This window comes from Lithobates pipiens, unplaced genomic scaffold (assembly GCF_037356315.1).
Source record: "Lithobates pipiens isolate NorthernLeopardFrog02 unplaced genomic scaffold, aLitPip1_a1.2 Scaffold_16, whole genome shotgun sequence".
Taxonomy (NCBI): domain Eukaryota; kingdom Metazoa; phylum Chordata; class Amphibia; order Anura; family Ranidae; genus Lithobates; species Lithobates pipiens.
Window position 1 is genome coordinate 561513293 of NW_027507748.1, and position 24682 is coordinate 561537974.

Here is a 24682-nt window from a genome sequence, read left to right on the forward strand (position 1 = left end):
TAAAATAAATTTTCACTCTTTTGTGTTTCAGTGCTACTTATCTCTGACTTCTTTCAGTCACTTCCTGTCTGCATGCACGTAGCCATCTATCAACTGCACATCATTGCTCTGGGTTTCCTAATGGTGACAACAGTTGACCATGCCTAAGCAATGTATGTTAAAGCACCAGGGGTGCATGCGATAGGGTGGCCATTCAGGACTACAATGGTTGTGACCTTTTAACATACAGTGTCTGAACAACCTGTGTCTGAACAGCCTCGGGTAATACACAACGATTAAACAAATCCTCCTACACAAGTTGTTCCTGTTTATCTGCAGCGATTTCTTCTGTATGCCTTCTACAACACAGATTTTACATGACATCTCTCAGCTCCAAAAAACAGGGGGTGGGTATCTAAAGCCACGCTGCAGAGCTCAGGGAGGAGAGCTCTGAGCCCTGATTAGATGGAAGGAACACCCTCCTCCTCACAATACACAGGTAACGATACACAGTTGAGGCTGTCAGTCACAGGCTGTGTGCTGGAGCTCTCTTCCACTGTCACCCTCTCTCTCTCTCTCGGAGGTGGAAAAACCTTTCAGAAATGAATTGTGTAGGTAACAAGAATGAGACTGCAGAGATAAAGCACTCTCTCACTGTGCTTTAAATAGAAGCAAGTACACAGTATAGAAGTAAGTGTTTTTTTTCATATTTCATGCCTGAGGTTTACAACTACTTTAAGGATGGCCAGTTTTGATATCTTGCTGCTGAGTGATTTAACCATATAATTGACAACATATTTAAAAAAATAAGTAAGCAAAGTATAGTAAGCACAAAAGCATCATTATTCACATACATTTGTGCTTTTTTTTTTTTTCATTATTGGACCTGTGTGTTTGGAGAATTAAGTAATATATACTGCTTTTTAACTTTACAGGTGAAATGGCAGCACTGAACTCAAATCCTGGTGCCCAGTTGGGAAGTCTTCAGTCTCTTTTGGGAGCTCAGGCTCTGCTGCAAAACCAGCAGACATTTTTACCATCTCTAACCGGAGCTCTGGGAATGCAGCTCTTCCAGGGACAGTCGATTTTACAAGGGCAACGGAGCAATGCTCAGGTAAGTCACGCATTCCAATTTTATTGAATGTGAAGTGTTGTTTTCAGTTACTTTTATTGTCTGTATAAGATGTAGTCTGTCTAGTTCAAGAAACCAACCAAAACTAAGGTGTAATTGTTGGTGTGGAATTTTACATTCAGCTAATTAAACCACACAGGAGTGCAGAAGGAACTGCACTCCTGTGACCTTCAGGAGAAGTATAGCCAAAATCTCTTTGGCCATACTTCTCCTTTTAACCTCTTATAACCCCACCACACAATTGGGGTTATTGTTACCAAAAATATGTAGCAGAATACATAGTAGCCTAAAGGACGCAATTTTATTTGGGCACCACACAATTGTCAGTTAACATGGCCTGATCAGGAAAAGAGTAAATCCTTCCGGAGCTAAAGTAGTTAAAGGCTATCTTGGCTCTCAAAGGCCCAGCTCTGCAACTAGCTATTGCCGCAATCTTGTTTGTCAGACTGCAGCTAATTGGACTAGGGGAGTTAACAATCAACAGGTTTGCCTTCTGCCCTACTTTTCTGTGTTAATGCCCTAGAATAAGCCATGAAATTTTTTTCCAGAACGACACTCACGTCTGTCAATATGTACAGAATCTTAAGGCTAAAAGCTTGTACAGCAGAAGCCGAATGTAAAGAACCCTCACTTGTATGCTTTTTAAAGTAGGATGTCTTTTACATACATAGTCTGGTTAAAAAAAAAGCACAAAGTCCAACTAGTTTGACCAATAAAAAAGGGAAAACAAAACCAATCCTAATATGCACAATCCCATACCCACAGTCAATCCAGAGGAAGGCAAAAAAAAAAAAACAGCAAAGCATGCTCCCATTTGCTCCAGCAGGGAAAAACATTCCTTCCTGATCCCCCAAGAGGCAATCGGATGATCCTGGCTCAACTTTACCTATAAATGTTAGTATCCAGTTATGTTATGTTAATTTAGGAAAGAATCCAGGCCTTTTTTTAAAGCAATCTACTAAGCTGGACAGAACCACCTCTTGAGGGAGTCTATTTTCACAGCTCTTACTGTGAAGAAGCCTTTCCGTATATTGGAGATTAAATCTCTTTTCCCCTAGACATAAAGAGTTCCCCCTTGTCCTCTGTGATGACCGAAAGTGAATAACTCAACGCCAAGTTCACTATATGGACCACTTGTGTACCTATACATGTTGCTCATATCACCCTTAATCGCCTCTTCTCAAGAGAGAATAAATTCAGTTCCTCTAATCTTTGCTCATAGCTGAGCTCCTCCATGCCTCTTATCAGTTTGATTGCCCTTCTCTGCACTTTATCCAGTTCCCCAATATTCTTTTTGTGAACTGGTGCCCAAAACTGAACTGCATATTTCAGATGAGTTCTTACTAATGATTTGTACAGGGGCAAAATTATATCTCTCTCTGGAGTCTATAGCCCTCTTCTTCAGTTTGTTTGATGATGCACTTGACAGGTTCATAAAGCAGGTCACAGGAGGTAAAGCCCTTCTGTCACAATAGAAGGCTGCTACCTCCCTACTCCCTCTAAATGAAGAGAGCCACGCATCACTCCCCCCAATCTTCATCTTCAAAGCACAAATTCAGCCCTTACATTTGGTGAAAGACTTGGAGCACAAAGTCCACCAAATTTGCCACAAAGCTTTCTTCACATTGAAGGGACGTCGTCATTTGTAAGTGGTTTGTAAGGGTTTACAACCACTTTAAGATTTCATGCTTGGACCTTCAGATTAAAAATACATACCTCTGTAAGGTTTTACATTAGGATCTTGGGCCTTGTGGTAGCCCCATTTAAGACTGTTCCTTTCACTCAGTTCCACTCAAGGCCTCTTTAACACTCTGTTGACTTGAAATAAACATTGCCCCTTGCTCTGTCTTCCTATGCAATCAGAAAAAGCTACAGCAGTGGCCTATGTATATAATCAGGGGGGTACCATGGGAGTAAGGCAGCTTTAAAAGAAGTAAATTCCTTTGTGGGTGGAAAACCACCATCATTGCTACTGTTTACGTTCTGGGAGTGGACAGTGGGCAGGCACATTTCCTCAGCTTCCACCGCCTGGGCCAAAGGGAATGCTCCCTTCATCCTTACGTTTTCATCGTTCTATGTCAGAAATGGAGAAACTACGGATGTGAACATCCTGGCTTCAGTAAGTTATCCCTGTTTGTGGCCAGCAGCAAAGATCCTCTAGCACTGGCAATGGATGCCCTGGTAATTGGCTGGACTCCATTCCATCAAATCTATTTACTCTCAGTGCGATTATTCTGCAAAATTGAGAAAAAATAAAAAGTTGACAGTTCATATTGCACGCATCTGCTACACAGACATACTCATACTGTCTCCAGGCTCTCGGTTCTATTCTGCTTCTCTGTCACCTCCTTTAATTGCATAGCTGTTGAAACACAGGTCTTGAAGGACAAGAGATATTTGTGACTGTCATTCCCACCTTACTCTGAGCTTAAAAAAAAAAAAAAAAAAAAGCCATATTGTACCTAGAAGTCCTATTTTTCCTGAGTTGGACACAGGCTTTTCAACCCCAGAGATTACTCTGTACCTTGTATGCTAGCTTTCCTACAGTAACGTTACCAGAATTTAGCCTTGGGCTCTCTTATGTCACAGATTTTGGCCTTCCATCCTATTTCAGAAGTCTTCCTTCACTTTCCGTTCTTTGCTCAAAGTGCCGCACTGATCAGACCCCCATTACAGAATGCTGTGCTTCCTTAGGATCTCACTTGGTTTTCTCTGACCTGCAGAAGATCTCTAAAGGTGGTTTTCTGCATTTCGTCTGACAAGACCCACGTTTCTACCCAAAGTGGTCTCAGCCTTACACCTTAATGCGTACATTGTTCCACCTTAATGCCTTGTTTCAAAGCAAAGCCAAAGAAATTGCTTTCCATTGTTTGGACGTGGTCAGAACTATCAGGTTCTTTATGACAGCCACGGCCTCTATGCAAATGCTTTTGTGTTGAAAAACGGACTTACTGGCTGGATCACAAGATGAAAATAGGAAATAAAGCCTAAAAAAAGGAACTAATATGGCCATCACATCTAAGAATTGGTAAGCTGCAATAAAATGTTTGCTTCTGGGGTTTCAGCATTACCTGAAGCTTGTTGAAAGCCTGCTGGTGCCTTGTTTAAGGTGATAGTCAGCACCCTAACTAAGATCAGTGTTTAAAATTGGCAAAAATAAACTAGGGAAATCTTTAAAGAGGTTTTTATTGTTTTTTAACAAAGTTTAACGTCACTTTACAATTACCAATGATGCATGAAAGTTTAACAATATAACAGATGGTGAGTATGTAGACACAGAAGTTATAAAAGGCAGACCAATACTTTCGTTATTTAACATATGAATATTGATCTTAACAGATTATTATGTCGGAAGGTTTCAAAAGGGTTACCAGTGGATTTATATATGTTAGAGTATCTTTAACTAAATGTGTGTTTGAATTTGGAGCCACCGGTCCCAAGAGTTCTTAAATTTCCCAGTTGAGCCTGAATGTAAGGCTGAATATTGTTCGTACTCTTTAATCAGTTTGAGGTGGGTTTTGACATCCGAGATGTTAAGGACAATAGATTGTCTCCGCTTCCCCGTTATCCTTAATCTGGGCGCAAATAAAATATGCTTACTACAGTTCAGAATTTTGTTGGGAAAGTGGTAATCCCTAAGCTAAGGTTTGCTAGTGGCAGCGAGGGTTTTATTAGGATACCTGATATGAACGAAAATGCTATTTTCCTGAAGGGGGAAATATGAGGGCATTCCCAGAGGATATGTATCAAGGAGCCCTTGTGTGAGCAGCCTCGCCAACATGTGTTATCATCTATGTTTGCAAATTCGTGCATTTGGACCGGGGTCAGGTACCATCGAAGGTGAAGCTTTTTTCTTTTCTTTTTTTTTTAAATATAAAATTTTTATTAATGCCCAACATTGGCTAAGACAATAGGCAGAGATATACATATACACTTTCAAGAAGGGGGGGGGGGGGCGGTCAACATCAACATATGAAGGGAGAGATAAAACAGGATTCATGTATAACCTCCAAAACAGTTATTCTTCACGTAACAGATACCTCTGTAGTTGACATTGCAAGGCCGGGGCCCTCTCCAGCAGTCATTTTCTTATTCAAAGGTGATGCAGGTTGGAAGACCTTGGTCGTATTTCGTCTCTCTCTTCTCCTCCTCCGCCTCTGGCTCTATCTTTATTTGGTGCATTGACTTCATCAGGAAGCCCTTTAGGGCGACACCTTCTGAGGAAAGGATGGATTGATGCCATAGTGCCCATGTCTCTTTGTATTTTTCTTGCTGTTGCCTCGCAGTGAGCACTAAATCCTCCATTTTTCTAATGTCCTACTCCCTGGATCCAGCTAGCTATTGTTGGTGGGGCCTGGTTTTTCCATTGCAGTGAGATACAAGATTTTGCTGTATTTAACAGGTGGGGCAGAATAGATTTTTTGTATCTCTTAGGTGATATTGTGTTTACATGCAGTAGGAATAATGTTGGGTCGTCTGGAATATTATATTCTGTAAACTTTTGAATGGTTGTTCTGATTGTGGACCAGAAATGAGTCAACTTCGGACAGGATCAGAATGTGTAGCAACGTGCCCCTGTCTCCCTGGCACCTCTATCACAGCGCTGAGGTGTTTGGGTAGTAGGTATGTAGGACATGTGGGGTCAAATACCACCTTGTCATGAGCTTGTAATTAGTTTCTTGTACTTTCGTACAGATAGAGGCTTTTAGGGCAAACATGATACGCTGGGTCTGGTTCGAAGTGAATGTATAGTTTAGATCTCTTTCCCACTTACTCAAATAGGATGGATAAGTGCTTTTTTTTTTTTTTTTTTTTGTTTCAGGGAAATTAGGAAGTTGTACATTACGGACAATGTCCATGGAAGTACCTCTTCCTCTGAGCAGAGATTTTCAAAGGTGGTAAGGGGCTTGTCAAACCCCTGCGGGTTAGATATAGATGTGAGGAAGTGTCTTAGTTGGATCGCCGTCCAGAACGGCAGTTTAAAGGTACCCAAGTCATTACTGAGTGTTTCTAGTCAAACCTAGAAGTCATTTCTAACGAAGTGTCTTGCTTGTGTACAATTTATGTCCCTAAAGACATTCTGGATTTGGGGGTCCAGTCCTGGTGGGAATTTTGGGTTCCCTATGATGGGATCTAGGGGGGAGCTAGGTGTGTATAGTCACTGTGTGAGGCATGTTTGTGACCCTGTGTGAAGTGTCACCCCTATCAGTGGCTGCTTTTTGATACTTGCAGGGAGGTGTTCGTAGCACCAAACCGCCTCCTGCAGGGGTATCTGTGTTTGCGCCTGTTCCAGGTGTGTCCATAATTTCATGTCCCGGTGTCGGCACCAGTCTATTATCCTACCCAGATGTACTGCCTGGTAGTATTTAGTTACATAAGGGACTGCTAGACCTCCATTGATCTTTGGTAGGGAGAGTAGTGTACGTGGTAGCCTCAGTTTTCTATTAGCCCACAGAAATTTATAAAATTGACTGTGTATTTGTTTAAAGAATGAAGCTGGGATAAGGATTGGGAGTGCCTGCAATAAGTATAGGAATTTTGGCAGGATGCACATTTTAATGAGGTTGCACCTGCCGAACCAGGAATGGAGGCCTTTGTGCCATGATTCCAGTAGGGTTCAGGTTTTGATTAGTAAAGGAGGGAAGTTTAGATAATCAGTATGCTTAAGATTAGCTGGAAAAAATATGCGGGCTGAGGGTTTAGAGTTAACGGCTAGTATGGCTGTTAATATGTTACCCTGGAATCCAAATCTAGTAAGTGTTTGTTTTTAAGTAGCCCGAGTGAATCCGGTCGAACGCCTTTACCACATCTAGTGCTACAAAGATTGCAGGGACCTTTTTATATTTAGAGAAGTGTATAAGATTTATAATTTTTCGAGTGGCATCGGGTGTCTGTCTGCCCATGGGGAAGCCAACCTGATCCGGGTGAATAATGTTTGGCATGATTGGTGCCAGTCTTTGGGCCACCAAATTCGCATATATCTTCAGATCAGTTTAGTAGCGAAATTGGGCAAAAGTTTTGTGAGGAAACTGGTTCCTTCCCTGATTTGGGTAAAGTAATGATATTAGCTGACAGCATTTCACAGGGAAATTCACCCGAGGACACAGCAGCATTGAATGTATGACATAAATAAGGAGTTAGAATTTTGGAAAACGATTTGTAATACTCTGCAAAGAAGCCATCTGGGCCTGGAGCTTTGCCGTTTGGAAGTAATGAGATTGCGTGGGTGATTTACTTGATAGTAAATGGGGCATTAAGAGCCGTCAGGTGTTCGTCCGATAGTTTAGGCAGGTGGAGGGAGGCAAGAAAGTTTTCAATGTTTAAGTCTGTGGGTTGTTTCACCGAGGGGTCATCCTTTAAAATGTATAATTTTTCATAATACTCTTTAAAGGCATTGGCAATGTCCCGAGGATGAAACATTTTGTTGCCCTGTGTGGGTTGTAAAATGTATGGTATTTTTTGCTTAATTTTGCATTTTTCGATCAACGCTTCTATTAGTTTGCTGTCTCTCTATTGACTGGCATAAAAATTGCTCGCATTTTGAGCAGTAGTTTAACATGGCTGGCATTGAGGAGGGATCTAAGTTTGCTGCTAGCCTGCCAGAGTTAACTAGTTGATGGAGAGGTTTGGGCAGGGATTCTAAGGTTACCCCTAGCACCCTGGCATGTGGGGATGGACTGATAGATGTGCCATTAATCTTGACAGAGAAGTCTGGGGAGGGGGTACGTGGGGGAAGAAATATTAAGAGCTCTAAAGAGTTTTAGATAGATTCAGTTTGAGGAAGTGGTTTGACATCCGGCTGATATGTCTGTTAGTGAATCAGTGATGCGTGAGGAGATTGATGGGATAAGCTGAGGGGTAGAGAGATAGATTTGGGTGTCATCAGCATATAAATTATGAATTATTATTATTAAATTATTAAGATGGGTGCATGACCTGACCGTGTTGTGGAGTCAATAGCATTCTGTAGTAGCTGTTTATCTCCCAGGAATAAGTCTTTTCTGGAGTAGGTACAGTGCGGTTTTGAAAAGAAAGGAAAATCCGTCTCTGAAACATGTTGACATCTCCAAATGTCATATAGCTCATTTGAATGCAGGAAGGTTAGACGTGTAGATGCTCTGGATTCTTTCGGTGTAGGTCCTTTCACATCTGTAGTGGCATCTGGAACGAGGTTAAAGAGGAAGTAAACCCTGATGAGTTTACTTCCTCTTTCATTCCCTGCAAAGGCAAAGCATAATGGACTACTATGCATCGCATAGTAGTCCATTATGTGTCACTTACCTGACACAGGAGCCAGCGAAGTCACCGCTGTCCCCTGTAGTCCGGCGCATCCATCTTCTCGGTGGGGTCTCGCAGCTCCGTTGCTGTCATGCGCACGGGAGCCGACACGCACGGCAGCTCCGTCGTTGGAAATGCTGCGCTCAGTGCGCCTGCGCGCCGCTGTCCATGGTGCATGCGCCGTAGACAGCAGTGCTTGTCTTCGGGCAAATATCTCCTAAACCGTATAGGTTTAGGAGATATTTCTTGGACCTACAGGTAAGCCTTAATCTAGGCTTACCTGTAGGTCAAAGTGGTTTGTAAGTGTTTACAACCACTTTAAAGTCACCATAGAGGATGACTCTGTCTTGTTTTAGTTTGGTCACTTTTTTCCATCTTTTGTTAAGGAATGGAATTTGACCCGTGTTCGGGGCGTAGAGGTTTACCAATGTGTAAACAGTATTATTTATTTCGCAGACTATTATATTTGTGTATTTGTATTAAGATTTAATAGCTTGAAGGCTACTGTGTCTTTGATAGCTATCAGTACTCCTTTGGTTTGGTAGGTGCATTCGCAATGAATAAATGTGGACATTTTTTTGTGGGAAATTGGAGGCGCTTTTGTTTGGCTAAAGTAAGTCTCTTGAACACATTGCACATCGCATTTGATTGAGTGGGTATCTGATTATAGAGAGTACCTTTTCCTGGATGATTTAGGCCCTTAGCGTTTAAGGTTGTGATTTTGAAAGGCATTCTGCTTCTGAGGGGGGTCCCTTATTTGGAGAGCTTGGTTAGCAGTATCAGTGGGTGTATGTCGCTAGTGTAGGAAGAGTAACTTAATGTTTGATTGTTTTTCAGCTTCTAGAGGCTGTCGCGCTCCAGCTGTCGGGAGCTTGCTGACTGTGTCTTTGCATGAGGAGGGTTTATATGAAACAAAAAGAGATAATTGTAAAGTCTACAACAGGTAGTGCACACAATAAAGAACCTTTGGTTCACAACAGAACTTTTAAGAAAAAAAAAGCAGAACTCTGCATGTGCGGTGATTTACCGCATCAAATATTTGGGGGTGTTCAACAGATGAACTGAGCTTGTTCAAGCAATCCAGGGCAAACTGTAGTTTGTCAATGCTTGTATGATTCAGGTGGTCATGTCGTCTTGAGGATCCAAGTCTTCCCAGTTGTCATTGCGTTGTTGACGGTTCCCTTGGTGTTGTCACTGTTCCTGTGGTTTCAGTATGTTCCATTGCCGGAGTGTAAGGCCTTCTTCCAGAGATATAATGGTGTAGAAATTATATCTTTGGTGATAAGCTTCACTGGATGGCCCCATTTGTATGGGATCTGATGGTTCCGCAGAGGTTTTTGCGATCGTTGCAAGATTTTTACGTTGTTGCAGGATATATTTTGATCATCATTGAAGGAGAAATTGGTGTATTGTTGTGGATATTCTGCAGCATTCCTGGCAGCTCTTGTGAATCTTTCCTTTTATATAGAAGTGGGTGCGGTCAATAGTGTCCCTTGGGATAGTGTCTGGTAGATGAGGAGGTTTTGGTAGACAGTGTATGCAATCTATTATGAGTTCGCTCTGTGGGGAGTCAGGTAGGAAAGTCGCCAGAAGTTGTATGAAGTAATCTTTTAAAGCGGATTGCTGAACAGACTTTGGAATGCCTTTGATTTTAATGTTGTTCCTTCTGGAACGATCTTCCAGGTCAGCCATTTTAGCTTTAATCCATACAATATTTTCAGATTTCTTTCCATGGGCATCTACTAAGTTTCTAAGTTTGACACTCTTTCTCCCATATGAGACATTTCAAAGGAGAAGTGTTGCATCATGTTTGAGATCTCAGTGTGTATGGAGCTTTGCACAGTCATTAACATATGCCTCAGTGTGGTATTTAGCAAAGGCTGGTTTGTTGTGGGAAAGGCAGCTATGAGGTATTGTGCCCACCAGGGGGGGCTGTAAAAAGAGACCTACCTCATGTACTGGGTCCTCATCCTGTGAAAGCCGCTGCTTCAATTTGGCTGGGCTCATGGAAAGAGTGGAGGTGACTGAGCTGCCGTTCGGATGGTAGGGTGAGGTGGCCGAGTGGTGATTAGTGTGTCCGCCTTGCAGACTCTGTTTGGCCACCTTGTGTGATAGCTGTGGTCCCGCCAGCGCCATCTTTGATAGGCGGGTTGTCCGACGCGGAGAATTCCGTCCGTTTGCGGGGAGCCGAACACTCCTGTCTCATCGTTGACATGCTGGCGGGTGTCTCCGGTCATTGGTGGTGAGTTTTGCTGCTGTGGGAACCTGTCTGAAAATGCCCTGGATAGCTGTCATGGATCAGAGCATTAACAAGCAGCCATGACGCTCGGGATTCGGCCATGCCCCCAAAGAGAAGGTTTTTAAAGGCTTCAACAAAGCGGTTTAAAGCTTGCTGATAGCTTCACAAAAACATTCTGTGTACACTGCTATTATACAAGCTGGAGGCCATGGGAGAAAAGCCTAAATTACTTTTAAATCAATACCTCACTGACCTCCTGTATTATCACACAGTGTGGAGCAAATCGCCCTTAAAGTGGAAGTAAACCCATGGATTTAAACAGTTTAAAAAAAAAAAAAAAGGCATGCCGGGAATGCTAACTGCACATTGGCTGTGCTCTCAGCCAAACTATCAAACCATCCAATGGCTGCTGTCATAACGAATCACATGTGCAGCACCATAGCAGTTGAAGATTAAACAGAGGCAAAGATGGCAGCTTCCTTGGCTGAAAATGATAGGGGAGTTTACTTCCACTTTAAAGTTCACAAGAGAATCACAGAAGTGCTTCCAGTCAGGTCCCAGGACTCTTTGTTCCTCTTCCTGAGCACCTGCTCTGTGTTTACATTGGCAGTTAGAAGGCTGGCAGGCTGGCAGTTTACTGCTGAGAGCAAGAGTAGAAAGCAAAATTAAACTGTTAGCCTTGAGGATAATGCACTTGGACACTACTGATAGTGGTATCGGAGAGGTATTCACAATCCTACCCTTGAGGATGAATTACTTCACTGTGCTTTATATGTACAGAGGTCAGTGACTGCTGTTTTTTTTAAATGTTATATGGCTTGTTAAGAATGTTTGTGGACTAGCCATAGTTCTATTTCACATTTTTTAATCAGAATCTGTTCATAATATTTTACCCTATAGATTTCTCTGGTGTTAAACCCAATTGTTACTCAGGCTTTTAAGTCTATGTAAAAACGGTCAAATCCTGAGCATTAGTTGAGCTTGGGATAAACACAAAAGAGGCCGGGTATCTTTTCAGGATGGTGAGTAAAGGGAAGTCGGTCAATATCCCTTTGCCGATCCTCCCACTGCTGTGAACCTAGAAGGGCTCTGCTTTGAAAACTTCTGAGTTTGAAGCTGCCGGGTTCTGGCTGTTAGTGGCCAGGAATGTAAACAGAGTACTCTGTTTATTTGGAAGCGGTGCAGGGGAGACATGTGGCAAAAGATATGCTTTCAATTTTCAGCCCCCATGTGAATAAAGTAAAGCCAATTGTAAAAAATGAAAAACAAGGACCCCCTGTCTTCTCCCATGCACTCATTCACTGATACACAACCCAGGTCGTTCACATATAAACGGCAATTTGGCAACACATATCTAAAAAGTTGTTGTTCGTAGTGGAGTGAAAGGAATAATTCTATGGTCGTTCTTTATAGTTGGCTCCAAACTCATGTGCTTTAGGCATCATGTACACTGCTGCTGGTAAACGGACGTTCAGAGTCAGTTGGATGCTTTTTTCAGCTGCTTCTGAACTCATCCGATGTTATCTCAAGTGTACATGTAAACAGGTTCGTTTAATATAGTTTTTAGGCATCTGAGTTTAGAGGCCTTTTTTGGAAGCAAAAAAATTAGTTCAGATGCTGAGTTTTGAGACATTTCAAGTGCCAAGCAGTTCTAAACGCGGTAACTAAACGTTTCCTTTACAGGCGTTTTAAATTTTTGGCTATGTAGAAAAAAAAAATCCTTCTTTTCCTTTTCAGACGCTTCTAAACGAAACCGTGGCATGTAAACGCGACAAAACTGACATTTTAACCGTGGGTTACTATCTGTAAAGTTAAATTGTTCAGGAGAGGTTGTAGAAATGAACCCGTGTACATTAAGCCTTAAAGCTTTATAAAACATAACCTATGGGGAATTGTTTTATTATTTTATACCTATAAGGCACATTATATAGTATAGAAAACTTGATGGGCAGTTAACCTTATTGCTGCTTTCCAGACTCCATTTTGAATTCTTCACCTATTATAGTTTTTTTTTGCAGACTCACTCAACGTCGGAGAAAGAAGTCAACACTTCGTTTCAGCCAGAGTCCTGCATTACACCCACATCTCAACCCCCATCTATCTCTCAACAGCCATCTGACTCCAATTTCCCTTCCCAGAGAACTGATATGACTAACAGGTCTCAAACTTTGTCGCTGTCCTCAATGCGACCTGGTTCCTTTGTCTCCAACACCTCAAGTGCCTTTGAAACTGGACTCATTCCCAAAGGCTCCCCATTTCAGGGACCAGTCCGGACTGACCTTCCTCCAGACACACCTTCTGATCCCCCAAGAACAGATACATTAACCCAGTCATTGGATCCTTCCTCCTCTGAGACAGAACCAGAGGCATCTCCACTAAAAAGGTGTAGGATGCTTGCTGATGCTGTCCTTCCCTCTGAAGTCCCTAATGGAGCTTCCCCAAACCTCCCATGGATGAGTTCTCCTCACCCACCCAATATGTTAAACCTTGCTGAAAGAGAACTATCCAAGGGTAATGAGCGAGGCTATAGGTTTAATGGTCGCTCCCGAGGAGAGAGGTCTTATGGTCGTCGGCCACGTGGTGATAGGCTCTCCAGTTCACGGCACTCATACTGGAGGTACAATGGAGAGGAAAACACACAGAATGATGGAGAAGAAGCCAGTCACAGCCAGGATCCAACCCAGCCTGTGCTGGGAATCTCTCCATTTTCTCACCATTGGCAGGAAGAGGGAGGACAGCCCGGGGAGCAGGAGGTGGATGTATGTATTGTGTGAATGCTTATGTATTAATTGCAGATGTATCTTGTTTGTCTAAACAATTGTTCACAATTTGTTGTATTCAAAACTACCAGTATTGATTATGTCACTTGGAAGTACAAAAATGATCTACTTGCAGAACCCACATGCATCTCCAGGAATATGCTTTATGGGGTACTGGAAGCAGAAACTGGTCTCAGGTCACAGAAGTAGATCACTCTGGAACTTACAAGTGATGCATTGTGGGGAAAACTCATACATGACTACAGAACCCCGTCACCCTTCTCTGTTTTATTAATAGTTTATCGTGCTTCAAAGTATAATCTTAGTCTTGAAATATAGTCAATCTGATTTTATATATATATAATCACAAAAGTGAGTACACCCCTCACATTTTTGTCAATATTTTATTATATATTTTCATATGAAAACACAGAAGAACTGACACTTTGCTACAAAGTAAAGTACTGAGTGTATGGCTTGTATAACAGTGTCAATTTGCTGTCCCCTCAAAATAACTCAACACACAGCCATTAATGATTGTATACATCCTAGTAATTGTGAGTGGGTCATGGTGAAAGGTTTTCACACGTCAGTCCTCCTATGTAATCTATATTTTAACATGCCCATGTAACTTAATATATGTTGGGGAGACCGCGCAAAAAAATCAAGGACAGGATTGCTCAGCATCGTAGCACCATCAGACACAAGCAACCAGGATTGCCAGTTTCTAGGCATTTTCTTGAACAGGGACACAGAGATTCAGATCTGATATTTATGGTTTTGGAGGAAGTACTTAGACAGACGAGGGGTTGACAGGATACTAAAACTGAAACAAACAGAAGTATGATGGATAAATTTATGGTCACTGCGCCCTGAGGGAATGAATAGGGATTACGATCTATATCTATTTCTATAAAGATTGTGAGGTGTGAATTTAATGTTTCTTTTCAGATTGAACAGAACCATACAGGATAGGAGACATGGGGGTTGATTTACTAAAGGCAAGTCCACTCTGCACTACAAGTGCACTCGCTGTAGATCTGAGGGGAAGCTCTGAAATGAGGAGAAGCTCTGCTGATTTTTATCATCCAAGCAAGCTAAAATGCTGTTTTTTATTTTCCTTGCATGTTCCCCTCAGATCTACAGTGACTGCACTTGCAGTGCCCTTGTGGTGCAAAGTGGATTTGCCTTTAGTAAATAAACCACATGGAGTGTATCTGGAGATGGACCATGGAAATAGACAGCCTAAAGAGCAACAGAGATCTGTCTTTTGTTTTTCGCTTTGTTTTTTCTTGTGTTGATATGACTAATTTCTTTCAGTGAAAATATGTACAGGAATTTATTCTTCTCATGTTAGGAGGTGAAGAATTAGATGAGTAGTAGGAATGAGTCCGATCTAAATGTCTGCATTAGCATTATATATAGTTTGTATTAGCACTATATTGATTGCATTAGATTTAGTCTGTGGAGGGTTAATTTAGAGTGGCAAGGGGATTATGGGATACACCTGTGATGTTGTGATGTTACACCCTGTGGTGTTGGTATAAAAGTATGAGGTCTTTGGCAGATTGCTGCACAAAGCCTGATGAAGAGCATGGTATGCTCGTAACTGTACAGTAGCATTATATTGTCATATCTTGGAAAGCAATCAGATAAAATATATAAGTATTTGCCCCCTCCCTGATTTTTATTTTTTTTGCATATTTCTCACACTTAAATTATCCAGATCATCAAATAAATTTTAATATTACACAAAGATAACAAGATGCAGTTTTTTTTTAATTATTTAATTTATTAAGGGAAAAATGCTGTTCAAACCTGCCTGGCCCTATGTAATTTCTCAAGCTCAAGTGCACTTGGGTTATGCAGTAGTAAAATCATCCGAAACGCACCAGATGTCCACCTCCAAATGGTTCAACCAAAGCAAAATTTAGGTTTTGGAATGGCTTAGTCAAAGCCCGGACTTAAATCCACTTGAGATGCTGTATCATGACCTTACACAGGCCGTTCATGCTGGAAAACCCTCCAATGTGGCTGAATTATAACAATTCTGAAAGGAAGAGTGGGCCAAAATTGCTCCACAGCAATGTGAAAGACTCAATGCCCGTTATTGCAAACACTTGATTGCAGTTGTTGCCTCAAAGGGTGGCACAACCAGTTAGTAGGATTAGGGGGCAAATACTTTTTCACATAAAGCCAGGCAGGTTTGGACCGCTTTTTTGCCTTAATAAATGAAACCATCATTTTTATTCACTCGGGTTATCTTTGTGTATTAATAAAATTTGTAATTTAAGTGTGACAAATATGCAAAAAAAATCTGAAATGAGGCAAATTACTTGCTCTCAGTTATGTGTGTGTGTGTGTGTGTGTGTGTGTGTATATATGTATATATAATAGTGTGTATGTGTGTATATAATATATAGTTATGCTCATAAGTTTACATACCCTGGCAAAATGTATGATTTCTTGGCCATTTTTCAGAGAATATGAATAACACAAATCTTTCACTCATGGTTAGTGTTTGGCTGAAGCCATTTATTATCAATTAACTGTGTTTACTCGTTTTAAATCATAATGACAACAGAAACTACCCAAATGACCCTGATCAAAAGTTTAACCCCTCCCATTACTGGGAGCCCTCAGTTTTTTCGCCAGTGTCTAAGGTGTTGGGCTGTGTAAGGATGTGTTGTACTTAGCTCCACGGGCAGTAATCCTTTGATGAGAGTCAGCCATCCTGACCGGATCTGTTCTGATGTCTCCGTAATGAACTAAATGAACGGTACCCGGGCCTTGTCATCCGAAGACACTAAGTTTTGCTTGCGAGTGCTTTTAAAGCTGGGCCCGGGGATCCAGTACATTTTGGTAGTGAGGCCAATAAAAGTTTCTGGCAGGGTCTTCTCGCAGGTCCAGGATTGGGGGATTACCTGAGTGTACCCCTGTTCCTGAAGGTTTCCTTTGAAGGTCTCGGAGCCTACCATGAAGGGCGAAGATTGGTTTTTGTTATCCCTGATTAAACCCTGCGGCGAGGAAAGGTAGGGGAGATTTTCTGCAAGGAATCTCTCCTTCCATGTATTGTATTGTATTGTGTTGTCATGTCGTGTCACCACTGGAGGCTGTGTTGAGTACTCACCATTCTGACGCTGGAAACAGCAGAAGCTTTCACTCTCCTCTCCGTTCAAGCCAGCTTAGACCCTCAGGTATGAAGGCGGGTTCTGATCACTTCCTGGGCCCCCAGATTGGCGGTTTTTGACTCCTTGAATGCCAGCCAGCTGCCTCTTTTTTTTTTGTTGAAAAAATTACGTTTTCTTGGGAAAATCGCGGCCATTTTACCCCCAGCCCGCTGTGATGCCGGCTCACAAACACTTCCCTGTTGAAAGAGGAAGGGGGCCATTTTCGTGCGTGGGGCGTGGCTAAACGGCGTCAGACACCGGCCACACGTGGAGGAAGTAATTTAAGCTATACTGGAGAAGATGCAATCTGGCGGTGGAGGGACAGAGCAGAGTGGTTGCTGGTCAGGTTTGGTGACACAGGCCTTTTGTTGACAACACTGTACTGTATAGCTACGACTAATAGCAGCTTTTGTACTGTACTATAGCCTAGCAAGGATAACATTATTTTGCTGGTACTGCCTCTGCTTTGTACTGTAAGCTATGAGTTACAAAGAGACCAGGAACTCCTCTAAGGGTTCTAAGGGGTTAATGGTATACAGCAAACTAAAAACCCTTCCAAAAGAATGTCTTCCTCCCCTGAGAGGTAAAAAATAAAAATACGGCCAGTCAGATAAGCCGTCAAGGGTAGAACATTTCTGTCCCTGTGTATTTCATACAAACAGGTTTTTTCTTCTACCATTTAAAAGATTATTGCTATGATCTCTCCATAGTAGAACTAAAAATAGCAGATTCCCATCTAGTCCTCAGGGCCCTTTTGTGTAAGGTGCAGAATGCTGGGGATCAGGTAGATCTTCCCAAATATTGGAAGATACTTATTTTTCCTCTTCAGAGGATCCTAACAGGGAGGGAGTAGCCGCACAAGTCAGGTGTTTGTCTACTCCCTTACTTAACCCCTTTGTCGCCTACAGCACAGGCTTTTGAGGTATCTGCCTCTAATAGGGTTCATTTGACCCTCCTCCACCTGGGGATGTTTTTCCTATTCATGCATAGCTATGTATTCTGAATGGGAACATTTATATGAAAGAAATGGGGGGTTCCAGCTATTAATGCTGCAATCAGCTCAGTGAGCAGAGTCTCACATGTCCAGTGGATAATGCACTGATGTTAAAGGATCCAGCACGTTAAGGTTGGATTTTCCATTCAAAGACCAGATGTCTTTTGCAGTTCTGGCTGCAATTGGAGTAACTCCGTCCATTAACCCTTTAACATCTTCTCCACTATTTTGGTGGAGCACATTTTGAGTCACGCCAATGCATTGGAAGATGGACTCCAAGGGGTTAAGGAACAGGTGTGAGATACCTGAAAGTTCTGCCTGATCAGCAGGCCTGGCAAGGGGCTGGTGTATTTGATGCACTGTGTCTCACAGATGCTATGAAGGACTCGATCGTTTAAGCCCTATGGCTTATACTTGGACTAGTGCATTTTTGCAGAGGTGTGTGGCTGAAGTATTAATCAGCCGAAGCACCAGGTGAAAGCCCTTAGCCAGTCTGTGTCCCTTTCTGGGGTACGACTATTTAGAATGGATAAGTACACCCAAAAGGGGTAAAGCTCTCTTTACCAGTAAAAGGAGGTTCAGACAGTTCTCCTTTAATCGTGCAGCCTCTCCTATTCCTTAGTTCCCAGGGGCAGCACCAGGATCTTGGGCAGAAAGCCCATAAAGCAGAATGCTAAGGCCTTCTCATGAAGGAGCACCCCCACTCGTTCGAGTGAGGGGAAACGTCCTGCGATTCTCAAAGTCTGGCAGGAATGTTAAGAGCAGAGGGAGTTCTGCGATTTTCTTCTCTAGGTTACATCTAGTTTCAAAAGCCCGGATGGCCCAGTCAGCTTTCCATCTGAGGATCTGGGGTTCGGGTCCTGTTTGGGTGCTGCCCTTGGTGTCCTTGGGGCTGCTGATGCGGCAGTCTTTATGCAAGAGTGTCCGTCCCCTCAAAGAATGCTCCTAAGGTTCCAGAAAAAAAATAAAGGGAAAGAAGAGAAGTCTCTCTTTCTGGCCTGTGGATCAGCTGTTATCCGAGTCGGTGATATCAGAGATTCTCTTAGTGGAACAGGTTTTTTTTTGGCTCAAACCTTTTAAGGTCCCAGAACCAAACAGAGGTAAGACCCATTCTAGATCTCGGAGATCAGAAACGGCACTTGAACAGCCGATCCTTTCATGATTCGATCGGCTGTGTCCATCCAGCAAAGAAGGGGAGTTGAATATCTCCATGTGCCATAGTTTCCCGCTTACCAGAAATCTCTGCAGTTTGAAATATAAAAATATTTTTATCAATCGTGGCACTGCCATTCGGCTTAGCCACAGCACTACGAGCGTTCTGAAATATTCTGGCACCTCCTTTAGCCAGGTTAAGGGCTCAAGGCATAACGGTCCTAGCCTATTAGAAGATCTACTTTTAAAAGATCATTCAGTCTCAGGTCTAAAACCAGAGTCTGATCTCAGCTGTAGATATCTGAAATATCTAGGTTGGATTCTCAGCCTAGGAAGATTCTCCTTAAAACCATCAAAGAGGTTACTTGGGGGCTGGTTATAGATGCCATACAGAAGAAGGAATTCTTACCCCAGTTGTGAATCAGTTCCATTGTAGGACTAATTCAACTTATCAGGATAAAGGGAAAATTCCTTAATTCGGCTGCAGGAGATTTTTAGGGGAAATGGTGGCCTCCTTCAGGGCCGTCCCTTACGCGCAGTTTTATTCAAAGACTGCTTCAAGACACCATCCTGTCGGTCTGGAATAAAAAGGATTCAAGCCTTCTTTGTTTCCAATATGCTTGGCTCCCGACATAGGTCAGAGCCTAAATTGGTGGTTGTTATCCAGCAGGAGGGAAAATCTTTATCCTGCAAGGTGTTAACAACAGATGCCAGCCTTCTAGGCTGGGGAGCAGCCATGGAAGAAGATTGGTCCAGGTTAGAGGACCTTGCCTATCAACTTTGTTGGAAGTTTCAGGCAGTACATCTGGCCATAGAATCTTGGCGGTCAGACTACGGGACTGTCCTGACAGGATTCAGTCTGACAGAGCCATGGCCATGGCTTACATTGATCACCAGGGGAGGCACGAGAAGTCGTGCAGCCCAAAAAAGAGGTGAATAATGTTCTAGCTTTGGCAGAACACAACAATCCTTGCTTATCAGCAATTTTATTTCAGGCGTACTACTTGAGAAGCCAACAATTATTTCCGGGAGAATGATCTCTTCACCCCGACATTTTCCTAGCAATATGTCAGATGGGGTACTCCGGACATGGACCTATTCGCGTCCAGATTAGTTACTAAGGTCGACAACTTTGTCAAACAAGGGGTCCGCTAGCAGGCGGAACAGACGCATTAGTCTTCCCAGGGGATCAGTTTTCACTGATCTATTCATTTCCTCCAGCTCTGCTACTTCCGCTCCTTCTCTGCAGGATTAAGCAGGAACAGAAGAGGTGATTCTGGTGGCCCCAGCCGGGTCCCAGAAGATCTTCATTTATCGAGATCATAAAGATGGCAGTAGGAGTCCTTTGGACTCTGCCGTTATAGCCAGACCTTCTTGCACAAGGTCCGGTATTTCATCCTACTTTACGGACAAGGAGTTTAACAGGTTTGACTGTTGAATCCCACTCTCTAAAAAAAATCGTGGGTGATCTCCTTCAGTAGTGTCTACTTTGTCTACTTTGACTAAGCCCAGGAAGCCGGCTTCCAGAATCACTTACTATAGAATCTGGAAGGCATAGGTCTCTTGGTATGGATCCAGGGGTTGGAATCCCAGGAAGTATGTTAATAGGCAGAATTCCTGATTCCTGCATATGGGATCTGAAATGAAGCTGGCCTTGACTTTTATCAAGAGCCAGATCCAGGCCGTGTCGATGTCTTTTCCTATGGCCTCTTGCTTCCCACTCTTGGTGCGTAGCTTATTCAGGGGGTAACGCGGTTTATTCCCCCTATCGGGGCACTTCTAAATCCTTAGGATTCAAGATTGGTCTTATTGGCTTTTTTAAATCGGCCGGTTGAACCTTACGAGAAATTCTCTTGGTTCTTTGGCAAGAAAGATAATCTTTTTTGCTTGCCATTTCTTCTGCTAGAAGAGTATCGGAACTAGCGGCTCTGAGCCATATTTCATCATGCATAAGGATGAGGTGGTTTTATGTCCTCGTCCTCATCCTGAATTCTTACCAGAAGTGGTAACGGGTTTTCATTTAAACAAAGATATTATTCTTCCTTCTTTCTCCCCAGAACTCTTAATCTGGGGAAGAGAACACACTACATTCTCTTGATGTAGTAAGAGCGATCAGAATCTACTTAAAAGCGACCGCTCAGGTTCACAAAACACAGGTTTTGTTTGTACTGCCAGAGGGTCCAAGATATGGACAGGCAGCCTCAAGATCGACTATTTTCCAAATGGATTTGTCAAGTGATTGTTCAAGCTTCAGTTTAAAGAAGAAAATTCTTCCTTCTCAGATTAAGAGCACACTCATCCAGGGCTATTAGTGCCTCTTGGGTGGTGCATCATCAGGCCTCTATGGCTCAGTTCAGTCTGATTGGTCTGCGGTTCAGATGTTTATCAGATTTTTTTAAAATCGATATTAAAGCTCATGGGGATATTGCCCTTGGGCACAGCATACATTGCAGGTTGCAGTATGAGTCCTCTGCCCTCCTGTTTTTTTGTTGTCTCCCCCCCTTCAGTTGCCATTGCTGTGGGACATCCCACATAGTTATTACTATGGCTCTGTGTCCCCTGATGTAAAAAAAGAAAATAGGATTTTTAAAATAGCTTACCTGTAAAATCCTTTTCTTTAATGTACATCAGGGGACACAGAGGTTCCTCCCTTCTTCTTCTTATACACTTTGATTGCTTGGCTACAAAACTGAGGACTCCCAGTAATGGGAGGGGTTATATGTGGGAAGTTCAAGCCTTAAGGGGTGTGCCAGTGTCCAGCACCTGATAGTCCGATATAACCCACATAGTTATTACTATGGCGTTGTGTCCCCTGATGTACATCAAAGAAAAGGTTTTTACAGGTAAGCTGTTTTAAAAATCCTATTTTTCCCATGTTATGGGGAGAAGGGGAGGGGTGTTCTGTAGTCCTAAAACACTTTTTTTTGTCCTGGGTTGAGAATGCTACTTTTCAACAGATACACTAAAGCGAGTGAACATTGTCACCCTAGAGCAGGAAATGTTACTGGCATGATCACCAGCTGAAAAAGGGGAAAAAAAGACAACTTGCTTTGATTTCATGGTAATCCACTGTAGCCCCTGAATAGATAAAACATTTTTGACAGCCTGTTTAAGGGGATCAAATCACCAAATACATCTATGTTTACTGTTTTAACTAGGGATTTGTAAAACTGACCATTTTTGTGATCCATTCACCTCTGCAAGTTTAGTATTACTGCTTCGTAGGTGTGGACAGAAGTAATGATGCTGATTCACTGTCCACTGAGAGGCCTGGAGGTGGAGAGGTGACATTGTTGAAAAAACGATGTTTCTGTGGACTAGACTATACTAGAATAGAAGCTAAAACTTTTTACATATTTTTTGTCTTTACTGTATTTTAATGTATATGACTCTTTTGAATTATAAGAGGCTGCCTTGGTTTATCTCCATCTAAATACGTCAGTTTCCTGCCTGCCTTTAGTTTTCCAAGATGCTGCCCTGGAACCAGCATGTAAATAAGAGAGTGAAGTAAGAACTCTCTCTCATCCTTTATACTTGCTCTGAATCTGTACCTTAGAATGTACTTTGGATTAGAATGATAGCCAAGAAGTTGGTATATTCAGGAGAAGATCGGATTGACAGCATTTACACTTAATTACTACAGGTTTCCTTTCATATATATGATATTATAGACCTGAAGGGCTCAGTTGATGCTTTTTATTTTTATTATGCAAATTCAATGGTTTTGTGATCACCAGGTGCCACCCCAGCTGCTGAAACGCTCCCGCCGAGGCAGAAGAAGAGGCCAAAAGTAAGTTAAATGTTAGTAATAAGTAAGATAAATGCTCCTAAAGGGAAGTAATGGTGTATTTTCAGCAAATACCCCCTTTTTACCTGCAACTTAGAAAAAAATTAAATTTGTGTGCTTGAGGCCGTTCACACCATGTGCAGGGATATGAGTTTTTCCTCACCAGTTTCTACAAGGGCACAAAGAAAACAATTATCTGTGTCCTGTTCACACCACAACACTTTGCATTAATGCCTACATCTTCAAACTTTAACGTAAAACTCAAGCCTCTTTGGATAGAGCATGGAAGAATTTGATCTTCTGTCCCATTTTGATCGGAGTTTTCTGTATGTTCCTGTTGGGTAGAGTTCCCTGATAGGGGCACTGCAATAATAATGACCCAGACCCTTCTCAGTCCCTAAAAAAAAAAATATATATATATATATATATATATCTCCTGATCAGTACAGTACAGAACGCCGGCTTTTATAAATCATTACGACAACTCGGTTGAATGCAGCTACCTTCAGCTGATTGGACACTGGCAAAAAAAAAGGCTGCAGGGACATTCCCTATATAACCTCTCCCACTCCCAGCTAGCCTTAGTGCCCATTTTGTTTCCCTTTTGGAGTGCGCTGGGATGGCTGTCCATCCTTATGGTAGCATGGTCAGACATGGCTAGGGCTAATTTCTTTGGTACCTGTTTTCCAAAACCTACTAGAGGGCACCTGACCTGGTGCCATATCTCCTTTGCCCTTTCTTTTTAAGCACCTGCGCAGCCTGAAGTACATTCTACACATTTGCCACCTTATTAGAGGAAGGTTGGTGCATGTGCACACCCTGCCTCTTTCTCTTTGGATATAGGACACTGACCAAGCAACATCTGGTTGTAATCGCTGCAGGCATACAAAATTGAAATTTTCTCTTGCAGTGGCTTACAGCTGCTTGCACCAAGGCATTACACCCCTCCCCTGCACCATTGCTGTAGAGGTCCTGAGAGGGTAAATTGTTTCACACACACGTTGGACCATGAGCAGAATAAGGTGTCAGGCAGGCTCAAAAGCTCAGGCTCAGATTTTAGCTCTGGGGTTTTAGTACATTGGTTAAAGGCCCTGGTACCCTACTATGCAGCCAGTTCTTTGGCCAAGTCTGCCTCATCCTTCCTGTCTAGAGTCATTTTCTGAGCATAATTTCTGACCTTTTTTGAGGCCTTCGTCTACAGGGGTTGTGGCTGTGTCCTTCCTACCTCCCCTTCTGACTTCAGTCTTTGACTTTGCCCTTGAGCACCCAATACCAGAGGAGACATCTGTTGTAGAAGAATATTAGCCCTCTGAGGCATATGTCAAGTCTGCTTGCCTTAGGGTATCTAGTATGGGGTCCCTAAAATTCCCTACACATGTTAAGACCTTTCTGGTTCATGCACTGGTTGAGCCTTCCTCTATAGTGACTGTCCATATCCGGACTATCCCACGCTATTTTCACATTGAGGGATCTGGGGGGGGGGGTTCTGGGCTGGCGCATTATTGTAACATTTGTTACATGTTACACCCCAAGTATGGGTGTAACATGTTACAACGTGACCCTTTACTTTAACAAAACCCCTACAGCCCCTGTGTATAAAGACCAGGTATGTAAGAGATGATATGCTCTCCTTAAGCCTAGCTATACCATGGCATGCCCTGTAATCTGCAGTTTTATCCATGACAGGTTGTCAGACCTTTACTGTCTGAACAAAGCGTATGGCCAATGCCACCCCTTTGCCAATAGCTGAAACTTTTGCCTTCTGCTTTATGCCTCTGCATATATGACTTGACAGACACACTTTGCTAAATTTCTGAGACAAGCCTACTCTCCGAACACTCTTTGACTTAAAGCGGAGTGCAACTCATTTTTCAGCTTATTAAAAGTCAGCAGCTAAAAAAGGTGTAGCTACTGACTTTTAATAAACACACTCACCTGCCCCTGCGGTCCAGCAGTGCAGCCTTGGTTCTTTCCCTGGCCTTTCTTCTGCACCGACATCACTAGTGTAGGCACCCAGCTGTGACAGCTTGCGGCTTCACAGCCAGACGCACACTGTGCATGAGCGAGTCACACTGCGCTGACCTGAATGGCTAGGCAATCTTCTGGGACCTGTGATATGTCCCAGAAGATTGCAGGGAAGGAGGGGGAGAGGAGGAGTCGCCTAAGTGGTGTGGGCAGAAGTGGGAGCTGGG

The 24682-nt window shown here is 42.7% G+C and overlaps 1 protein-coding gene across 1 annotated transcript in view; it reads left to right on the forward strand.

Moving 5' to 3' along the window:
• Positions 1-24682, forward strand: part of MBD6 (methyl-CpG binding domain protein 6) — a 138288-nt gene that overhangs the window by 98087 nt on the left and 15519 nt on the right. The window contains exons 9-11 of the mRNA XM_077483604.1: positions 915-1093; positions 12647-13387; positions 22441-22493. Coding sequence (XP_077339730.1) covers positions 915-1093; positions 12647-13387; positions 22441-22493 — 973 coding nt within the window. The remainder of the gene's footprint in view (positions 1-914; positions 1094-12646; positions 13388-22440; positions 22494-24682) is intronic.